Below are 18,233 nucleotides of genomic sequence, written 5' to 3'. Positions count from 1 at the left end.
GGGGGTAAGGATAGGGTCCAGGACAGGGATGAAGGGGGAAGGTAGGGTCCAGGACAAGGCTGAAGAGGGTAAGGATAGGGTCCAGGGGAGGGCAGGAGTGGGTAAGGAGAGGATCCGGGACAGGCCTGCAGAGGGTAGGGAGAGGGTCCAGGACAGGGCTGGAGGGGTAAGGAGAGGGTCCAGGACAGACCTGGAGGGGGTAAGGAGAGGGTCCAGGACTAGGCTAGAGGACGTAAGGAGAGTGTCCAGGACATGGCTGGAGGGGGTAAGGAGAGGGTCAAGGGCAGGGCAGAAGGGGGTAAGGAGAGGGTCCAGGAAAGGTCTGGAGGGGGTAAGGATAGGGTCCAGGACAGGGTTGATGGGGGTAAGGAGAGTGTTCAGGACAGGGCTGAAGGGGTAATGAGAGTGTCCAGGACAGGGCTGAAGGGGTAAGGAGAGGGTCCAAACAGGGCTGAAGGGTGTAAGGAAATGGTCCAGGACAAGGCTGGAGGGGGTATGGAGACGGCCCAGGGGAGGGCTGAAGGGAATAAAGAGAGGGTCTAGGGGAGGGCTGAAGGGGTAATGAGAGTGTCCAGGACAGGGCTGAAGGGGTAAGGAGAGGGTCTATGACAGAGCTGAAGGGGGTAAGGAGAGGGTCCAGGACAAGGCTGGAGGGGGTAAGGAGAGGGTCCAGGGGAGGGCAGGAGCGGGTAAGGAGAGGATCCGGTACAGGCCTGGAGTGGGTAAGAAGAGGGTCCACGACAGGGCTGGAGGGGATAAGGAGAGGGTCCAGGACAAGGCTAGAGGGGGTAAGGAGAGTGTCCAGGACAGGGCTGGAGGGGGTAAGAAGAGGGTCCAGAACAGGGCTTATGGGGGTAAGGAGAGGGCCCAGAACAGGGCTTATGGGGGTAAGGAGAGGGTCCAGGACAGAGCTGGAGGGGGTAAGGAGAGGGTCCAGGACAGGCCTGGAGAGGGTAAGGAGAGTGTTCAAGACAGGGCTGGAAGGTGTAAGGAGAGGGTCCAAGGCAGGGCTGAAGGGGGTAAGGAAAGGGTCCAGGACAAGGCTGGAGGGAGTAAGGAGACGGCCCAGGGGAGGGCTGAAGGGCGTAAGGAGAGGGTCCAGAGGAGGGCTGAAGGGGGTAAGGAGAGGCTCAAGGGGAGGGCTGGAGGGGGTAAGGAGAGGGTTCAGGACAGGCCTGGAGAGGGTAAGGAGGGTGTCCATGCCAGAGCTGAAGGGGGTAAGGAGAGGGTCCAGGACAGGGCTGGAGGAGGTGATGATAGGTTCCAGGGAAGGCAGGAGCGGGTAAGGAGAGGATCCGGGACAGACCTGGAGAGGGTAAGGAGAGGGTCTAGGACAGGGCTGAAGGGGGTAAGGAGAGGGTCAATGGCAGGGCTGAAGGGGGTAAGGAGAGGGTCAAGGGCAGGGCTGAAGGGGGTAATGATAGGTTCCAGGTGAGGCAGGAGCGGGTAAGGAGAGGATCCGGGACACACCTGGAGAGGGCAAGGAGAGGGTCCAGGACAGGGCTGGAGGGTGCAAGGAGAGGGTCTAGGACAGGGCTGAACGGGGTAAGGAGAGGGTCAAGGGCAGGGCTGAAGGGGGTAAGGAGAGGGTCCAGGACAGGACTGAAGGGGGAAAGGAGAGGGTCCAAGACAAGGCTGGAGGGGTAAGGGGAGGAGGGTCCAGGAGGGGTCTGGAGGGGGTAAGGAGAGTGTCCAGGACAGGGCTGAAGGGGGTAAGGAGAGGGTCCAAGACAGGGTTGGAGGGGGTAAGGGGAGGGTCAAGGACTGGGCTGGAGGGGGTTAGGAGAGGGTCCAGGAGAGGGTTGGAGGGGGTAAGGAGAGTATCCAGGACAGGGCTGGAGGGGGTACGGAGAGTATACAGGACATGGCTGGAGGGGGTGAGGAGAGTGCACAGGACAAGGCTGGAGAGGGTAAGGAGGGTGTACAGACACGGCTGGAGGGGGTAAGGAGAGGGTTCAGGACAAGGCTTGAGGGGGTAAGGATAGGGTCCAGGGGAGGGCAGGAGTGGGTAAGGAGAGGATCCGGGACAGGCCTAGAGAGGGTAGGGAGAGGGTCCAGGACAGGGCTGGAGGGGTAAGGAGAGGGTCCAGGACAGGGCTGGAGGGGGTAAGGAGAGGGTCCAGGAAAGGGCTGGAGGGGGTAAGGATAGGGTCTAGTACTGGGTTGGAGGGGGTACGGATAGGGTGCAGGACAGGGCTGGAGGGGGAAAGGATAGGGTCCAGACCAGGGTTGATGGGGGTAAGGAGAAGGTGCAGGACAGAGCTGCAGAAGGTAAGGAGAGGATCCAGGACAGAGCTAAAGGGGGTAAGGAGAGAGTCCAGGACAGGGCTGAAGGGGTGAGGAGAGTGTTCAGGACAGGGCTGAAGAGGTAATGAGAGTGTCCAAGACAAGGCTCAAGGGGTAAGGAGAGGGTCCAAAACAGGGCTGAAGGGGGTAAGAAAATGGTCCAGGACAAGGCTGGAGGGGGTAAGGAGACGGCCCAGGGGAGGGCGGAAGGGAATAAAGAGAGGGTCCAGGGGAGGGCTGAAGGGGTAATGAGAGTGTCCAGGACAGGGCTGAAGGGGTAAGGAGAGGGTCCATGACAGAGCTGAAGGGGGTAAGGCGAGGATCCGGGACAAGGCTGGAGGGGGTAAGGATAAGGTCCAGGGGAGGGCAGGAGCGGGTAAAGAGAGGATCTGGGACAGGCCTGGAGAGGGTAAGAAGAGGGTCCAGGACAGGGCTGGAGGGGGTAAGGAGAGCGTCTAGGACAGGCCTGGAGAGGGTAAGGAGAATGTCCAGGACAGGGCTGGAGGGGGTAAGACGAGGGTCCAGGAAAGGGCTGGAGGGGGTAAGGATAGGGTCTAGTACTGGGTTGGAGGGGGTACGGATAGGGTGCAGGACAGGGCTGGAGGGGGAAAGGATAGGGTCCAGACCAGGGTTGATGGGGGTAAGGAGAAGGTGCAGGACAGAGCTGGAGAAGGTAAGGAGAGGATCCAGGACAGAGCTAAAGGGGGTAAGGAGAGAGTCCAGGACAGGGCTGAAGGGGTGAGGAGAGTGTTCAGGACAGGGCTGAAGAGGTAATGAGAGTGTCCAAGACAAGGCTCAAGGGGTAAGGAGAGGGTCCAAAACAGGGCTGAAGGGGGTAAGAAAATGGTCCAGGACAAGGCTGGAGGGGGTAAGGAGACGGCCCAGGGGAGGGCGGAAGGGAATAAAGAGAGGGTCCAGGGGAGGGCTGAAGGGGTAATGAGAGTGTCCAGGACAGGGCTGAAGGGGTAAGGAGAGGGTCCATGACAGAGCTGAAGGGGGTAAGGCGAGGATCCGGGACAAGGCTGGAGGGGGTAAGGATAAGGTCCAGGGGAGGGCAGGAGCGGGTAAAGAGAGGATCTGGGACAGGCCTGGAGAGGGTAAGGAGGATGTCCATGCCAGAGCTGAAGGGGGTAAGGAGAGGGTCCAGGACAGGGCTGGAGGGGGTAATGATAGGTTCCAGGTGAGGCAGGAGCGGGTAAGGAGAGGATCCGGGACAGACCTGGAGAGGGTCTAGGACAGGGCTGTACGGGGTAAGGAGAGGGTCAAGGGCAGGGCTGAAGGGGGTAAGGAGAGGGTCCAGGACAGGACTGAAGGGGGAAAGGAGAGGGTCCAGGACAAGGCTGGAGGGGTAAGGAGAGCGTCCAGGAGGGGGTAAGGAGAGTGTCCAGGACAGGGCTGAAGGGGGTAAGGAGAGTGTCCAGGACAGGGCTGAAGGGGGTAAGGAGAGGGTCCATGACAGGCCTGGAGAGGGTAAGGGGAGGGTCCAGGATAGGGCTGGAGGGGGTGAGGAGAGGGTCCAGGACAGGGCTGGAGGCAGACATAGGGACCACAACAGGACTGAGGGTAGTGATAGCATCCAGGGCAGGGGACAGGATTGAGGTCAGGGTCCAGTATGCAGCACAGTCCTGTGGCTGGGGCAGTCACCAGACAGGGTTGACGTCAGGGACAGGGTTATTCTCACTCACCGATCCCCAGCAGCACCAAGGTGAAGGAGGCAATCACCACTTTCCGGTTCTTCTGGATCAGAGGGTGTCGGGTCCAACTAGAAGAAAGAAGGAGGGTTAGGGCCCAGGAGAGAACAACTAAAAAGGAACATGTCCAAGAAGGGAAGAAGGTGCAAGGGAGGGATAACAATGGACAGGAACTTCACAAATACCACTGGAAGGACTTGCAGGTGAGGCTCAAACAAGCGTGTGCCATCTGGGGATGGCCAGAGGACCCTCATGGAAGAGGAGCAGCTCAGAGAAAAGGGAGAGAGGAGTCATTTGGGTGCATCCAGAGCTGTCAAGCACCTCCATTTCCAGCAGGAGCCTCAGCAAGCAACCTGCCAGCATTCCCTCCTCCATTCCACACCCCATCCGGGAATCTTTCCAAATCCTCTTCCCTAAATCCCCTCAGAGCTCAGATGTGACTCGCTGCTGGTCAAATGACCAAACAGGAAATGGGTGGCATCAGTTTTCTGAGGAAGAAGAATCAACAACATCTGAATTTAATGCAGGCGGTGACACAAGTACAGTCCAGGTGGTGCTCAGTACAACTGAGCACCTTAAGATAACCCTCAGTGCCGAGGGCTGCTGCAGACACCTACATATGCAGGGCAGCTCTGCTGTCTCCACTGTGCTGCACACAACCGCTCTCAAGAGGGCCGGTGTACTGTGTGGTGGTAGCCAAATACAGATTCCTTTTTGCCTCCGTGTTTACCCCTCCCCAATGTGGATTCAGAAGTAAAGAGGCAAATGCATCACTCAAGATGACTGATACTTCAATAGCCGAGGGGCTGCGAACTGGACTGAACCAAAATATTACTGGCAGCCCAACGAAGCAATGGCTCGTGGGGGCAGGTCCAGTGCCCCACTCTATGTATGCTGTACTATGAACCGATCCAAAATGTACCTGCCACTTCAATGAAGCAATGACTGAAAGGGCAGACCCAAAACCCAACTCTGTATTTTTTCCCCAAACAGGAAAAGCCACAGATGTCACGCCAGATCTAAATATTTATGGAGGAAAACGTCAGAGACAAAATCTTCTGGAAAGAGGAGCATGGTCAGACCGCGGAGTGGGGTTCCCAACAGGAACTTCAATATACAAGGAGCTTATATGAGAAGGTTCACAAAAGTTAAAAAAGGTCTCCAGTAGATTTAAGGAGGCCAAAGTGAAGAGGTGTCTTGGTGCAGGGGATGTGGTTGTCTAAACACCAGCCCCTGATAACGCATACTTTGGTCAACTCTAAGGTTACAGGTAAAACACAGAAAAAACTTGTTTATTAGCTGGACCCAACCAGACTGCACAACTCAAAATTAATGTCAAATATGTGGGTGTAAAACTCAAAACGACAGTGGCAATCATCTTGGGGTTCAATATGAGTTTTTATTTACCAAGAGTACTGATATCATGAACCTTCAACAACATTATTCACTATCTCTGGTCAGAAGAATTTCTTTTACTAAATGACAATACCACCGAAATTCTTCTACTCATTCCACGCCCTGTGTCCAACTAGTTTTACAGGTACCTTCCCCCGCTGCCTCGGTAGCTGGTAAATAGTACTTCTAAGTCTCGCACTCGGCCAGCTTTGTTTATCAGTTTTCTTACTGGAAAGATACACGGGCTTTCGAAGCTCACACTCAGGTTGGACACGCAATGCTCATTCACGTAGAGTTGTGTCCCTATAGTATATCTACGTGGTCTTGAACTGTGTCCACTCTTGTAGAGGTTAGAAACAAATAGTCCCACAGTTTGGTTGGCGCCCCCTGATGGTAGAGGGGCTGTAATGTAGCAGAGAGGAAACCAGGGCTGGGCAGGAAAATGAAAGAGAGCCTAGTTTTGGTGGAGGGTCTTTGAAGGCAGTTTTCAAGGAAGGATTTGTTTTGCAGTGAGCTCTCCGATTAAACCCAGCCCTGCCTCCCAGTGGCGCTCCAAGTCTTTCCACACTCGCGGAGGCTTTCACTGAATCCTAGCCTAATCCCCACTTGATAGTGCCCCAGAGACTGCCCTCAGCGACTCACCTGAAGCACTCCCTGTAGGAGCGCTGAGTGGTGTTGCTCATTGTGCTGAAGGACCACTGCGAGCTGCGGGTAGAGAGTCGGCTCACGTCTCTGTGGGGGAGACAAGGCAATGTTACACACAATATTGGATAATGCCCCCCCATCACACACACACCACCAGAGACAGAGGTACACTCCCAGGACCCAAAAACTACCTACCGCCAAACACAGTTCTGGGAACCCCCAACTGCACACACCATCACTGAAAGGGGACCAATGGAGGTCTACCCAATACTTCCACTGGAGATAGAAACAGAGCATCATTCTCAGGACCTCTAAACTCCCAAGCAGCCCTGCCAAGTACCACGAATCATGCTTTAGACTAACGCATTTCAGTTTGGCGATCCACATCTCCTCACTGAAATGCAAAGTGACGCATTTATAGTGCATCCTCAGCGGTCAAGCTGGAGCGCTGCCAATTGGCACCTTTGACTAAGAAAGCTGACAGCGCGCGCTCGGTACTGCTTGCGGCAGGCTTGGGGGCTGGCTCAGTTCGCTCTGGGCTGGCTTAGGCTACAACATAACATTCACTGGCACCGCGGCATTCGGATTCTATGTCAGGACAGAGGCGAGGATTATACATATCTTTCATCACTTTATTTGCATAGCAGATTAAAAGAACATTAAACAAAACATTAGTAAATATTACAGACTACACGTACCATGAACCATAGGGGAGCAGTTTCCATGGCAACCATAGTCCAATCCCGTAACAGTCCATAATATATAATCCTATGATGTCCCTTCGGCTTCCTCTTTCTTCACTACTCGTCAGTTAAGTGACATTCTTTACACTACTTCGCTTACCTTACATTTATTACTGTTGTATAGTGGTTCCTGTAAGCGTTTTGTGGCTAGTTTGGCTTCTGGTTGTTTGTAATCCTTGCGCAGTAGACTTTGCCAGAGCGCGTTCTCCCCTCGTACACACGGACCTCCCAGTGTGCGCTTCGCGAGCTGCAGGGTTTCTGTCAGACGCGCCTGGGCCGAGAGCAACAGCTCCATCGAGCGCTCCTGCCGGCTTGGATGCGCGTTTAGGAATTCAGACGCTGAGCTTTGAGCATGTCCGATTCCTGACCAACTCTCTCCGTTTTGACACCGCTACGCGGTGAATCCCCACACACAATCTGGTGATTGCAGCACCACCTGGTGGTGACTGTTATATCTCCTTCACAAGATCGAATTTGACAGCTTCGGGCAAGCCCAGCTGTTGAGCACCGGAGAGGGGGCTGCCCTCTATTAATATGTCTTCATCAGAGGATCACTTTTATTCCTCTTTCCAGGAGGTGGAGGAGGAATGGCTTCCCCCAGCAGCTTCCACCCTCAGTGGACCAGGCCTTCTCGCAGGCTGTTTCTAGGGCGCTGGCCCCCCTTAGGGATCAGGTGGATAAGTTGGCAAAAAGCATCCCAGGGCTGTACAGCGATCCCGATTTCAAAGAGGCGGGTCCCAGTGGCTCCTAGGTGGGGAATAGAAGGGCCATGAAGCGTCACGCGGGGCACTTGGAAGGGTTTGACAAGCTCAGAGAAACCTTCCTTAAGAGTGCGCAAATGCTCAAACACGCACCCTGCCGGGAGGAGGAGGAGCCCGGAGAAAATTGCGACACAGTAGTCCCTAATTCGGACCCGGATGGCGGTCTTCCCTTTGAGTGGGAGGGTGTATCGGAGGGAGATCTCTCCTCCAACGAGGATAAAAACTCGGGTCGCCCCTGGCGCCCAGGTTCCCACTCCTCTGAGTCCCCGGAGGGGGACGGGGGACATTCGGACATGTTCGAGCCTACTCAGATTTATCACCCTAGGTCGGCAGAGTGGATCCATGATGCAAAAGTGGCAGAATATGTGGCAGCGAAAATCCGTCAATCTCTAGAGAGGGAAGTCAGGACTAGGATGAGGGGAGAATGCCCCAGGCAGTCGCTCAAAGGAAAAGTGGCACACACACCAGAGATTGATGAGGAGCTCTGTACTTTTTTCTCAAAATATATGAGGGATCCCAAAAAAGGGATAGACAGATCCTGGAGAAACTGCCAGGACAAACTCCTGGATGTGGTAGGTCCTTTGACCCAAATCATCCAACTGGCGGAATGTTCAAAAGAGTCTGGATCACCTTTGTCTACGGAGATAGTCGCTGGGTAAGCACAGCTGGCAATATGCCTTCTCGGCAATGCGAATTGTGCCCTGGCTGCAGAGAGAAGAAGGTCTCTCCTTATAAAGATCAACCCCAAATTAGGGGACCCAGCTACCTCTGAAGCGGGCCCCGTAGCGCAAGGTAAACTCTTTGGTGAACCTTTTGTCAAGGAGCTTAACAAATTTGTTACCACCTTTTCAGCCCTGCATAAGGCTCAGGCCTCCATAAAAAAGATTTTTCCAGGGCGGGTTTTTGGCGGGCCGGAAGAGTCAGGGTTCGCTCCTCCGGCCGCATTCAACAACAAGGCCCCTCCAACAGAGGTCAACGACGACGAAATAATGGCTAGAATGACGGCCGTCAGGGAACCTTTTATCTCAGTAGAGGTTCCGGAAGAGGGAAAGGATGGAACAACAGAGGAGGCGCCAACGCTCCTGGAGGACCCTCTGGTAAGGATTACCCTTTCTTTCCCTCAAGATCTAGGGGTGAGGCTCCTGCTCTTCTCACACAATTGGGGAAAGATATCAGACCCGTGGGTGTTGCAGACTGTAAGGGGCTTCCACATAGAGTTCCACGGTGTCCCCATTCAGGTGGGACGCCTAGGACCCTCAGTTTTTTCACCAGAGGAAAGTCTGATAGACTCGGAAATTTCGGAACTCCTAAGGAAAGGAGCTATTTGCAGGTCGGTACTTCATCCAAACGGTTTTCTCAGCAACCACTTCCTAGTACAAAAAAAGGACAAGGGTTTCAGGCCCGTTATCAATGTAAAAGAGTTCAACGAGTGGCTGGTCTATCGCCACTTCAAGATGGAGGGGATACACCATCCAGACTCGACCTGAAGGACGCTTACCTGATAGTTCCCATTTTCCCCCTTTCAGGAGATTCCTCCAGTTCACTTGGAAGGACCAGGTTTTTGAGTTTCGAGCTCTGCCCTTCGGCCTCTCTTCAGCCCCATGGTGCTTCACGTAGCTGTTGCGCCCGGTGGTGGAGATACTCCGCGAGCGGGGGTGAGAATGATTATCTACCTGGACGATATCCTTATTATGGATCAGTCTTTGGTGCATCTCTCCCGCAACGGGAGCATGACTATTGCATTACTCCAGGACCTGGGTTTTGTCATCAATGCACAGAAGTCAGAATTGCGCCCAGCGCAACAGATGTTCTTCCTGGGATTTCTCATAGATTCCGTCCCAGCGTCCCTGAGCTTGGCAGTGTCAAAGGTGAACAAGGTACAGAAGGAGCCCTCGCAGGTTCTCAGGAGGGACAGGATCTGGCTGCGCAAACTGGCCAGGATAATGGGCTTTCTCTCCTCTTCGATCCAGGCCATATTCCCGGGCCCGTTACACTACAGGGCCCTTCAGAGATTGAAGGCTCAGCATCGTCGGAGAGGTCTTACCTACTCGGAGATCATCTTATTGACAGAGGAAGCCAGGACGGAACTCCAGTGATGGATCGATCACATGGCAGCCTGGAATGGACGGGCGATCTTTGGATCGACCCCAGATTTGGTGATAGAATGGGACGCCAACAGATTGGGCTGGGGAGCCCGATGTGGAGAAGTCTCGATGGGAGGCAGATGGTCGGAAGAGGAGTTACATTATCACATCAACTGTCTAAGGTTGCTGGCGGGATCCTTTGCGGTGAAATCCCTTACCAAGTACAGTGTCTCTTGTTGCATTCTGTTGAGGATGGACAACATCTCGGTGGTACAGTACATCAATCGCCTGGGAGGCCCACGATCGCGGGTCTTATCCAACCTGGCAAAGGCCCTTGGCACTATTGCCTGCAGAAACAGATCTCAGTGACAGCGAAATACCTTCCAGGTCTACAGAAAAACGTGGTGGATTGGAACTCCAGGAACTTCTTCGACTACAGTGATTGGCAACTAGATCGTGCACTCTTCCTGGCTTTGATGGACAGATGGGGACCCTGCAGTCTGGAACTCTTTGCCTCTCGGTTGAACTATCAGCTTCCGCGGTTTGTGAGCAGGAGACTGGACCCGGAGGCCACGGTGGTGGACGCCTTTCTACAAGACTGGTCGAAGGAGTAACCTTATGGGTTTCCCCCTTTCATGATGATTCGCAGGGTAGCATCCCAAGTTCAACGGAAAGCAGCGTCCATAGTGTTGATCACGCTGATCTGGAGGGCACAAGTCTGGTTCCCAACGCTGATGGAGCTGTCGTGGGATTGTCCGATACAGCTGCCCTCATTCCCTTCAATTCTCAAGGACCGCCAAGGGAGCCTTCATTCTCCGGTGCTTCAGGGGCATTTGCAGCTCATGGCGTGGAGAATTTCAGGGGACGCTGGAAAGACTAACAGCTTTCATCAGACGCTGCAAACCTCATCTAGCAAGCATGGACATCAGGTACAGTCAAGAGGTATCGCTCGGCTTGGAGACACTGGTACCGTTGGTGTCTGGAGAGACATGTGGATACCATGGGGGCAAAGGTTCCTCACATTCTTAATTTTCTGGTGGAATTATCCCAAGTGGGTCTGGCCTATCGTACAGTTAACTCATTTCGTTCGGCCATTTCTGCAGGGCACTGTGAGATTGATGGCAGACCGGCAGGGGAACATCCCTGGGTTTGTAAGCTGATGCGAGGCATCCTCCTGAACCCAGGTATTCGGGCCTGTGGGACGTCAATCAGGTATTGAGACTTCTTTTGGGTTGGCAGGATAACCAATATCTGTCTCAAAAGGAGCTGTAGGCTAAGATAGCCATTCTCCTGGGTCTCATCTCATGTAAGAGAGTTTCGGATGTCAGAGCTCTGGACATCACAGCAAGGGTTTTTACCCCGCAAGGGGTCACCTTTACCATATCTCGCAGAACGAAGACCAATACCAGGTCAGTATCTTATCCTTCCTTTCCAGAGCACCCTAAGTATTGTGTGGGGAAGTGCATTAAGGCATACGCGGAGATGATCTCGGAAGCCCCCCCCCCCCCCCCCCCCGGAGAGAGGCAATTACTTATCACCATGCAGAAACCTTTCAAGGCGGTTTCCTCTCCTTCCATTGCCAGGTGGGTATGATGGATCATGTCTGAGGCAGGTGTGGATGTGAGTAAGTTTGGTGCACATTCCACAAGAGGGGCTATGGCATCAAAAGCTATTCAGGTAGGTGGTAGACTGGAAGATATTATGCATGCGGCTGATTGGTCGTCTGAATCTACCTTTAAGAGGTTTCATTTTAAACCTATTTGGGAAGCGGCATCTCTGGTCGCAAGTAAGCTTTGAACATACATAATCCTCGCCTCCGTCCTGACATAGAATGAAAAATTTCCTAGCTTACGAGAAGGAAAGTTTCAATTCTATTAAGGACTAGGAGGCAAGGATTATCCCACCCCGAGATCAATTTTTAATCTCTGCCCGCCCTGGGAATTTTTCGTTATACGTAAGTAATTTACTTCCAGGTGATTGTCGTTGATGAAATATTAATGTCATTGAACTGTTGAAAGTTGCTTTCTGCATAAGTTTCCTGTTTTTCATGAACATTGTGAGAATCTCAGTATACTGAGGAATGGGATAATGGGATTATCTCTGTGTTGCAGGGAATTATCAAAAGTTCGAATGAAGCAGTAATCCCAGTTTAACATCCTCCAGTGAAGAAGAGGAAGCGGAAGGGACGTCATAGGATTATATATTATGGACTGTTACGGGATTGGACTATGGTTGCCATAGAGACTGATCCTCTATGGTTCATGGGATGTGTATATACACAAAAGGCTATTGAAAAATTATTTCATTGCCTGGAGGGTGGAGAGGATTCTAAGTCAGAGTAACACGTCCCAATATAATCAATTACACAACAAATTACTCTAACAGACCATCCAGTGGTCGGTATCGGTGCACGTAGATGGAAAGATGTGAAGAAACTGGTAAGGGGAAATCTAAACTTCACCAATAGGTGAGCAAGGAAGCACTTCCTTTTGGTTTAGGTACCCTCACACACCCTAGTGGTGTCATGCTTCATCATCGGGTAACCCCGACGCCTAAAAGTCGGGGTGGGTTCAACCACAGTGTTGGGAGCTCTTTGGAGATATTATAGACCAGGGGGGGCTAAAAGATAAAAAAACCTCAGGCAGATACCCAGTTTCCTTTTATTTTTGGGTCTGTCTGGGTTAATAAAATTACTAAAAAAGGGGTCTTCAAAGGAGTGTTATGGTCCTAGGACCCTAGTGCCAACATGTTTCAGTCCGTGTAAGGCCGTAAAGGTCCAGGACTTTCTTCAGGGCAAAAGAGGCCACCCTGGATAGCAGGTGAGGGAATTCCCTATCCTGTTTGTGGGGTGAGGGCAGAATAGCTGCTCCTCGTGTGAGCGACTGTTCAATTAATCTGTCATGCGTCGTATTCCATCTGTAAAAGAGAACATAGAAAACAAAACAAACAACTTATACTTGTAGGTTTTTACCGTGGTAGTTCCAACGTGATGTGTCCCATAATCGTGCTTAGGACAAAGAACGACACCTGCATATGCCAAGTGTTTCTATGACATCGTGGTGTACAGCTCTATTCAAACATGTGCCACTCATAACTGTATCTGTACACAATTAATCAACGTGACAGATCTATAGTGCGGTGGCGATTTTGCTCGCATACTAACTGATGCTTCATGTCAGCTAGTGAATACTATCCATGTAAAAAACTCTCCAGTACTCGCTCTCATACAACATTCATACCGTATCTGTGAATCAACATAGTAACTGAAACCATGTGCGATTGTAAGAAGACATATGTGCATAAGAATGTCAAAATTACACACATGCACGCAACCATTCTTACCCGAACTTCGGATGAATCCCGTATCTCAGGGGATTGCAGGGCTAACAGGGGTTGCTCTATAGTCAAACCCTATCATTGGAACCCCATAATGGTAAGGAGAAAAGGAAAGGGAAAAATTGGAAAAGACGGCGTGAGGAACATCGTGTCATGGGTATTAAAAATTCTCATTTCCGTCAGGAAGGAGTGCGCCCGTGTTCACAGCCGTTCAAGATACCCTCCCGACTTACTTCGTCAAGAGTTCTGCCCCGCCTGTCCACCTAGTAGGTCCCGATCCCCGGCGTTTTGTACCGTTGAATCGTGCATCGGTAACTTTGTACTTCCGTGTTTGTGTGGTCGTGATGGGATTGGTCCTATCCGGCACGTGATGGTTGACGTAAAGACGTCGTCACGGCTGACCCCGGAATCATGGGAAGTGTGGTTTTTGCCATAAAATACGGTGTTTTAAATGAACATAACACATTAATTTAATGGGTGCCCTTATGGCGACTTATGAGTCGGATATTAATCTCACTTGAAGTGTGTAGTCTGTAATGTTCTTTTAATCTGCTATGCAAATAAAGTGAAGAAATATATGCATAATCCTCGTCTCCTAGTCCTTAATAGAATTGAAACTATCCTTCTCGTTAGCTAGGAAATCTTTCATTTCCGGACGTTGTTTCCAGGCGCACCAGTTTAAGTTTGGCAGCGCAGCCCGCCGATGCTAGCACCGTGCATTGTTGTGCTGCGTGACCGTTGTGATGTATACTGAACCGCAACCCGACCCGAGACCGCGACTAGAGTTGTGGTGCCTCAGCAGCCATGATGAAGAATGCTGTGGCGCGAGTCGTAAAGTACTGGACCAGTCAGCGTCCGCTACTTATAGCCATCGTTGTGGCAGTCTGGCCCGTAACATCATGACTTTGCCTGCTAGACGCAGACTAGTAAGTGTAACTACTGGTTTTCTCCTTCCCAATTTAATTTACTTTTAGAGTGAGTCACCATGAGCCTAAGTAAAGTTACAGCGGAGGCCTCAGATCCTGAAGCTTCTCTGACTGGCTGCTGAGTGCTCTCATGCTGCGGCTAGTGACGTGGCTGCAGGGCTGGGCAGTGACATGCTCTGGGGCAGGCTGCTGAGTGCTCTCATGCTGCGGCTAGTGACGTGGCTGCAGGCTGGGCAGTGACATGCTCTGGGGCAGGCTGCTGAGTGCTCTCATGCTGCGGCTAGTGACGTGGCTGCAGGGCTGGGCAGTGACATGCTCTGGGGCAGGCTGCTGAGTGCTCTCATGCTGCGGCTAGTGACGTGGCTGCAGGGCTGGGCAGTGACATGCTCTGGGGCAGACGGCTGAGTGCTCTCATGCTGCGGCTAGTGACGTGGCTGCAGGGCTGGGCAGTGACATGCTCTGGGGCAGACGGCTGAGTGCTCTCATGCTGCGGCTAGTGACGTGGCTGCAGGGCTGGGCAGTGACATGCTCTGGGGCAGACGGCTGAGTGCTCTTATGCTGCGGCTAGTGACGTGGCTGCAGGGCTGGGCAGTGACATGCTCTGTGACTGGCTGCTGAGTGCTCTCATGCTGCGGCTAGTGACGTGGCTGCAGGGCTGGGCAGTGACATGCTCTGTGACTGGCTGCTGAGTGCTCTTATGCTGCGGCTAGTGACGTGGCTGCAGGGCTGGGCAGTGACATGCTCTGGGGCAGGCTGCTGAGTGCTCTTATGCTGCGGCTAGTGACGTGGCTGCAGGGCTGGGCAGTGACATGCTCTGGGGCAGACGGCTGAGTGCTCTCATGCTGCGGCTAGTGACGTGGCTGCAGGGCTGGGCAGTGACATGCTCTGGGGCAGGCTGCTGAGTGCTCTCATGCTGCGGCTAGTGACGTGGCTGCAGGCTGGGCAGTGACATGCTCTGGGGCAGGCTGCTGAGTGCTCTCATGCTGCGGCTAGTGACGTGGCTGCAGGGCTGGGCAGTGACATGCTCTGGGGCAGACGGCTGAGTGCTCTCATGCTGCGGCTAGTGACGTGGCTGCAGGCTGGGCAGTGACATGCTCTGTGACTGGCTGCTGAGTGCTCTCATGCTGCGGCTAGTGACGTGGCTGCAGGGCTGGGCAGTGACATGCTCTGGGGCAGGCTGCTGAGTGCTCTCATGCTGCGGCTAGTGACGTGGCTGCAGGGCTGGGCAGTGACATGCTCTGGGGCAGGCTGCTGAGTGCTCTCATGCTGCGGCTAGTGACGTGGCTGCAGGCTGGGCAGTGACATGCTCTGGGGCAGACGGCTGAGTGCTCTCATGCTGCGGCTAGTGACGTGGCTGCAGGCTGGGCAGTGACATGCTCTGGGGCAGACGGCTGAGTGCTCTCATGCTGCGGCTAGTGACGTGGCTGCAGGCTGGGCAGTGACATGCTCTGGGGCAGACGGCTGAGTGCTCTCATGCTGCGGCTAGTGACGTGGCTGCAGGGCTGGGCAGTGACATGCTCTGGGGCAGGCTGCTGAGTGCTCTCATGCTGCGGCTAGTGACGTGGCTGCAGGGCTGGGCAGTGACATGCTCTGTGACTGGCTGCTGAGTGCTCTCATGCTGCGGCTAGTGACGTGGCTGCAGGGCTGGGCAGTGACATGCTCTGGGGCAGGCTGCTGAGTGCTCTCATGCTGCGGCTAGTGACGTGGCTGCAGGGCTGGGCAGTGACATGCTCTGGGGCAGGCTGCTGAGTGCTCTCATGCTGCGGCTAGTGACGTGGCTGCAGGCTGGGCAGTGACATGCTCTGGGGCAGGCTGCTGAGTGCTCTCATGCTGCGGCTAGTGACGTGGCTGCAGGGCTGGGCAGTGACATGCTCTGGGGCAGGCTGCTGAGTGCTCTTATGCTGCGGCTAGTGACGTGGCTGCAGGGCTGGGCAGTGACATGCTCTGGGGCAGACGGCTGAGTGCTCTCATGCTGCGGCTAGTGACGTGGCTGCAGGGCTGGGCAGTGACATGCTCTGGGGCAGGCTGCTGAGTGCTCTCATGCTGCGGCTAGTGACGTGGCTGCAGGGCTGGGCAGTGACATGCTCTGGGGCAGACGGCTGAGTGCTCTCATGCTGCGGCTAGTGACGTGGCTGCAGGCTGGGCAGTGACATGCTCTGGGGCAGGCTGCTGAGTGCTCTCATGCTGCGGCTAGTGACGTGGCTGCAGGGCTGGGCAGTGACATGCTCTGGGGCAGACGGCTGAGTGCTCTTATGCTGCGGCTAGTGACGTGGCTGCAGGGCTGGGCAGTGACATGCTCTGGGGCAGGCTGCTGAGTGCTCTCATGCTGCGGCTAGTGACGTGGCTGCAGGGCTGGGCAGTGACATGCTCTGGGGCAGGCGGCTGAGTGCTCTCATGCTGCGGCTAGTGACGTGGCTGCAGGGCTGGGCAGTGACATGCTCTGGGGCAGGCTGCTGAGTGCTCTCATGCTGCGGCTAGTGACGTGGCTGCAGGGCTGGGCAGTGACATGCTCTGGGGCAGGCTGCTGAGTGCTCTCATGCTACGGCTAATGACGTGGCTGCAGGGCTGGGCAGTGACATGCTCTGGGGCAGACGGCTGAGTGCTCTCATGCTGCGGCTAGTGACGTGGCTGCAGGGCTGGGCAGTGACATGCTCTGGGGCAGGCTGCTGAGTGCTCTCATGCTGCGGCTAGTGACGTGGCTGCAGGGCTGGGCAGTGACATGCTCTGGGGCAGACGGCTGAGTGCTCTCATGCTGCGGCTAGTGACGTGGCTGCAGGGCTGGGCAGTGACATGCTCTGGGGCAGACGGCTGAGTGCTCTCATGCTGCGGCTAGTGACGTGGCTGCAGGGCTGGGCAGTGACATGCTCTGGGGCAGACGGCTGAGTGCTCTCATGCTGCGGCTAGTGACGTGGCTGCAGGGCTGGGCAGTGACATGCTCTGGGGCAGACGGCTGAGTGCTCTCATGCTGCGGCTAGTGACGTGGCTGCAGGGCTGGGCAGTGACATGCTCTGGGGCAGACGGCTGAGTGCTCTCATGCTGCGGCTAGTGACGTGGCTGCAGGGCTGGGCAGTGACATGCTCTGGGGCAGACGGCTGATTGCTCTCATGCTGCGGCTAGTGACGTGGCTGCAGGGCTGGGCAGTGACATGCTCTGGGGCAGACGGCTGAGTGCTCTCATGCTGCGGCTAGTGACGTGGCTGCAGGGCTGGGCAGTGACATGCTCTGGGGCAGACGGCTGATTGCTCTCATGCTGCGGCTAGTGACGTGGCTGCAGGGCTGGGCAGTGACATGCTCTGGGGCAGACGGCTGATTGCTCTCATGCTGCGGCTAGTGACGTGGCTGCAGGGCTGGGCAGTGACATGCTCTGGGGCAGACGGCTGAGTGCTCTCATGCTGCGGCTAGTGACGTGGCTGCAGGGCTGGGCAGTGACATGCTCTGGGGCAGACGGCTGAGTGCTCTCATGCTGCGGCTAGTGACGTGGCTGCAGGGCTGGGCAGTGACATGCTCTGGGGCAGACGGCTGAGTGCTCTCATGCTGCGGCTAGTGACGTGGCTGCAGGGCTGGGCAGTGACATGCTCTGGGGCAGACGGCTGAGTGCTCTCATGCTGCGGCTAGTGACGTGGCTGCAGGGCTGGGCAGTGACATGCTCTGGGGCAGGCTGCTCAGCTCGGTAAACTGATTTCAATTATTTTAGAGACCTAGCAGGTGAGCTAAAGTCTTGAAAAGATTACAGCCTGTGTGCCTCAACCTCTCACCCTCCCGAGGCTTGCTGTAGCAGGTTGGGCAGCGCTCCGAGTCACCGAGCAAGCTGACTGTAGTGACTCTGAATAATTATGAAAATGTATTAGCAGGCAGCTGAGATCATCCGCCCTGGGGCCTCTCACATCCTGCTTGGTACAGTCGGGTCCCAAAGTGCCCTTCCATTTCTGGTGCTTTGCAGCAGTTTTAAGATCTTAAAGTTTCCCATTGCTCAAATGGGGGTCATTTCTGATGTTTATATGTTTCTCCTGTCTTCATTGCTTGACTGTGTTCGTGAGAAAGTGTCACTCATAGTCGTTGACTGCCACTCATAATTACACTGAAATTCTATAAATGTCACACACAAGCAATCTGAAACCTTGGCAGCTAAGCTCAAGAAAGGGGACCTGTCAGAGACCTCCTGCCCTTTGTAATAACACCTGGGTCTTTGGAGCGTCATCTTCTTCTGGCTCCCCTGGAGGGGCCACTGGACTTCCAGGTGTTTGAGCGCCTTCCTGCAGTCACCTACAAGAGAACCTGTGCAGTCTCTGCAGGGGGGGCCTACATCACCACCCTGCCCCCGCCCACTGTGAAGTGGCCCGATTCAGTGGTGGTTTAGGGGCTGCACC

General features: G+C 54.5%; 1 protein-coding gene across 1 annotated transcript in view; it reads right to left on the bottom strand.

Annotated features, from left to right (window-relative positions):
- TMEM134 (transmembrane protein 134) overlaps nucleotides 1-18,233 on the bottom strand; it is a 121,249-nt gene that overhangs the window by 29,886 nt on the left and 73,130 nt on the right. Inside the window, exons 3-4 of the mRNA XM_085651649.1 lie at nucleotides 6,015-6,104; nucleotides 3,972-4,048 (exon numbers count right to left, since the gene is read on the bottom strand). Of these exons, the coding sequence (XP_085507775.1) occupies nucleotides 3,972-4,048; nucleotides 6,015-6,104 (167 nt within the window). The remainder of the gene's footprint in view (nucleotides 1-3,971; nucleotides 4,049-6,014; nucleotides 6,105-18,233) is intronic.

Source organism: Triturus cristatus, chromosome 4_1 (genome assembly GCF_964204655.1).
Source record: "Triturus cristatus chromosome 4_1, aTriCri1.1, whole genome shotgun sequence".
In the NCBI taxonomy this organism is placed as follows: domain Eukaryota; kingdom Metazoa; phylum Chordata; class Amphibia; order Caudata; family Salamandridae; genus Triturus; species Triturus cristatus.
The sequence above is the reverse complement of the archived record's forward strand: the minus strand, read 5'-3'. Positions and strand labels throughout refer to the sequence as shown.